Below are 3,549 nucleotides of genomic sequence, written 5' to 3' on the forward strand. Positions count from 1 at the left end.
CATTCCAGGATCTTCATAAATTAAAAGAATTGTTTTTTATCATGAATACGACAATGCACCTAATTGACAATTCCATGATTATGCACGAGATACTTTGTTTTTCAAAACTGCTGCATAATAAATTTGACGTCTCATGTGATGTTGCGCACGCCTAGCTATTATTGCGGCCTTCAATACCATTACGCCGGACATGGCGCACCGTGCAACGCGCGATATTGTTCGAAGGGCCGAATTCTGTATACGAGAAAGAGGATGGCACTTCGAACAATTCTTGCATTAAAAAATGAGAGTGGATTAGGCCTATCGAGGAAACCACTATAAAAAAAGCGCACTATGCTATCTATTGCAAGGTAGTGTGGAAACGATAGCGCATTGTTAAAAGAAAGAGAAATTATTTTTCGACGCGTGATAGTTTATCATAAACCGTTCGTTTTTCATACGTGTACGCATGCACAAAGATTTTGCACATTTTTTGTGTCATTAGATTTTATTTCAATTATAAAATAGAAAATAATTATTTAGAACAACGTCTAGCGAGACGCGCCGCTCGCCGCTCCCCGCTCGCCGCTTGTCACTCGCCGCTTACCGCACGCCGCGCGCCTAGCGACCGTAGTCTGTAGGCGGTCGTATCTCAGCCGTGCGTTCGCATTCGGTAATCTTTAATAATTAATATCTCTTTAACCCTTGTGAAAATTGTAAAATGGTAGAGGACTTTTCGGTTCAGTTTGGTCTGCTCTACCGGCATACGGCCGCTGTGTCAAAATTTTTGGGACACCCTGTATATAATATATTTATCTTTTATATTTATCGTTTAATAAAACAAAAAGCGCGAAAAGTTTTTATTTTAAACATTGTCGTTTTTTTTGCGATGGTAAAAAATAAAACAAAAAAATAACCATCTAAATATTTTGTCTCAAATAATAATGTTAAAAAAAATATCACTGTAATGTGTTTAAATCGGTTGCAGTATTGCAGTATTGTGTAGAAAAGAAATTATTTATAAAATATAGAGCAATATATACTTATATAGTTTTTTAAAAGTTATTGTTAACTTCTAATGTTGAAAAGTTAGAAGATTTATCATCCGAGTTTTCAAGATAAGAAATTTTATTGCTTTCGTCGTAAACGTCATTATTATTTTCAGAATCAATGGAAGTATTAGTTTCATTTTGTTCATCTTCTTCACTTTCACTTATGGCAGAGAAAGCTTCTTTGGTTTCAGATATATGGCTGTGAAGATTTTCATCTCTTTCATTTTTATGCTTTGATTCCCATCTGTCAAAAAATTAATAAAAATTAATAAAAGTAAAAATAAACATAGAAAAAATTGATATAAGTTAATATTTACGTTTTAGCTCGACCAATTGATTGACGAAGAAATTCCTTGATGCTTCCAATAATATCTTTCTCAGTTGCATCAGCTGCCAATGCTATACCTTCATGTTTAGTATGCCTAGTTGCACCTACAAATAATTTAAAAAATTAAGATAATCAGTGTTTTAGAAATTTTTGTTTTACAAAGAAATATTTCTTTATATAAAAATGTAAAGTAATTAATATCTTTGATGAAATAAAAGATTAAAAAGGAGGATTAAAAAAGTAGATCAAATTACAAAATACATGCTTGTAAAGAAAAAACAAAATTAGTATTATCGCAAAAAAATATGTATTATGAATATCAATTGAAGGCTGATTGAAGTTTAGCGATGAATCGAGAAAATACTTTCAATGCAGATGTTATCAAAAACAGAATATTCAATTATTGTACACTTGTTTCAAATTAACTGAAATTTGTGTTTATATTTCAACTATTTTCAGTATTTTAATAAAATAAAAATAAAAATCTTATTACGCTCCTGAGTCGTCCAAAACCTATTACCCGCGGACACAACAATATCTAAATTACTTGAAAAAAACTTACAAATTACAGCATTCACTAATCCTTTAAGAACACAGAATTGCATTTTGCCTTTTCCTCCATTCCAACTATATTCTTTTGCAAGAGTGCAATGGATAATTCTTTTCAAAATTGCCATTGAAATTTTTTTATAATGTTTTCCTCCTACTTTGGCCATCATCAAGATCTGAAAAATATTAAAAAAATATTAATCAAATGAAAAGTTCAGGAAAAGAACGTATCAAGTCCATTACTACGTTTATACATCATCCTTATAATAATATATTCATAATTCTAAGGTTCGAACACAGTCATTTCATTTTTCGAAGGAATAGCTACGACTGTGCCAATTGTAGAACTATGGATGTTTAAACCCGATTAAGGATGACGTATAAACATAGTCTGTATTTTTCATCTTTTTAAACAATAAATAATATAGCTGAGGCTTTTGAACTTACCACTTTACTCCTGTAAACTTCGTCAGTTTTCAACTTATTATTAAATTGCATTAAAGATTCCACATTATCAATATATGGAAGATTGTCAAAATATAATTGATCATGCTTTTTCATTGAAGAATATTGAAGTTGTTTTCGATGTGATGCATTTTCAAGCAGTTCCGATATAACAAATTTCTTAAAATCTGAAATTTGAAAGTTACATGAGAACATATTATATTAATAAAAAATAATAAAAATCCAACTTTTCTATATCACTCACATTCATCGTTCTGCAAGAGTTTTTGCAGTTGTAAACCCTGTCGGCCTGCTAAAATAAAAAAATATAATTTTTTCAAAATTAAGCAATTATAAAAAATTATATTAACTAACCTTTTGTAAATTTATTTACGGGAGAAGTAGGCTCAAGTGACAATGCATCATTATTAACAGCTATGTCTAAATCTACTAAAAAATTCAAGAAATGTAATAAATTAGAAATAATTATAATTTAATGATTTCTCTCACACATCAAAACAAAACTATTTGGATAATATATTGAAAATTTAAATATAAATTGATATTACTTACTGAAGTTTCTATCAGTATTATGTTCTATATTTGCTGTATTAAAAAATTAAAATATTACAATTATTCGGCTTGAATTATTCAAAATAAAACGTTATAAACAAGCTACAAAGCCAGAGCTAGTTGGACATGCTCAGTTTATTATTTTATATCATAATAACAATACAGACGTTTCGACCATTTGGGTGTGGTCATCTTCAGTACAATTGTTGACAGAAATATTTTCTAGATTATATTAACATAAATTGATTCTATAAAACGTTTCGCTTGAAATTTTTAAAAAACGGTAGTTGAACCATATCATCAAAGTCATACTCAAAAACAATAACATTAAACATTCAGGTCAATTGAGCGCAGAATTCTCATTATTAAAAATATTGAACAATTATAGCGGTTCTCCAACGATTGCGCCATTCTTAACTGATTACCATTAATCTAAAAATGACAGGAAAAAACGACCGTCAACCTTGAAAAATTACCCGTCTCATTGTAAAAATTAATTAGAAATTATTCTTACCTCAATGCACAACGGTACAACTAACAAATTGTGTCTCCTCAATTAAGAAAATTTAAGAACAGTTGATAAAATTATGTGTAGTCCACTGATTTAAAAAACTTGTTATAAGT

General features: G+C 29.6%; 1 protein-coding gene across 1 annotated transcript; it reads right to left on the minus strand.

Moving 5' to 3' along the window:
* Positions 1 to 416: 416 nt before the first annotated feature.
* On the minus strand, positions 417 to 3,117 carry LOC105669707 (uncharacterized). Its single transcript, XM_067356955.1, has 8 exons — positions 3,093 to 3,117; positions 2,926 to 2,958; positions 2,728 to 2,802; positions 2,618 to 2,665; positions 2,356 to 2,540; positions 1,922 to 2,084; positions 1,349 to 1,463; positions 417 to 1,275 (listed from the first exon to the last, which is right to left on the minus strand). The coding sequence occupies exons 1-8, from the start codon at positions 3,115 to 3,117 to the stop codon at positions 1,035 to 1,037; spliced, it is 885 nt and encodes a 294-aa protein (XP_067213056.1). The 3' UTR covers positions 417 to 1,034.
* Positions 3,118 to 3,549: the final 432 nt, after the last annotated feature.

This window comes from Linepithema humile, chromosome 6 (assembly GCF_040581485.1).
Source record: "Linepithema humile isolate Giens D197 chromosome 6, Lhum_UNIL_v1.0, whole genome shotgun sequence".
Taxonomy (NCBI): Eukaryota; Metazoa; Arthropoda; class Insecta; order Hymenoptera; family Formicidae; genus Linepithema; species Linepithema humile.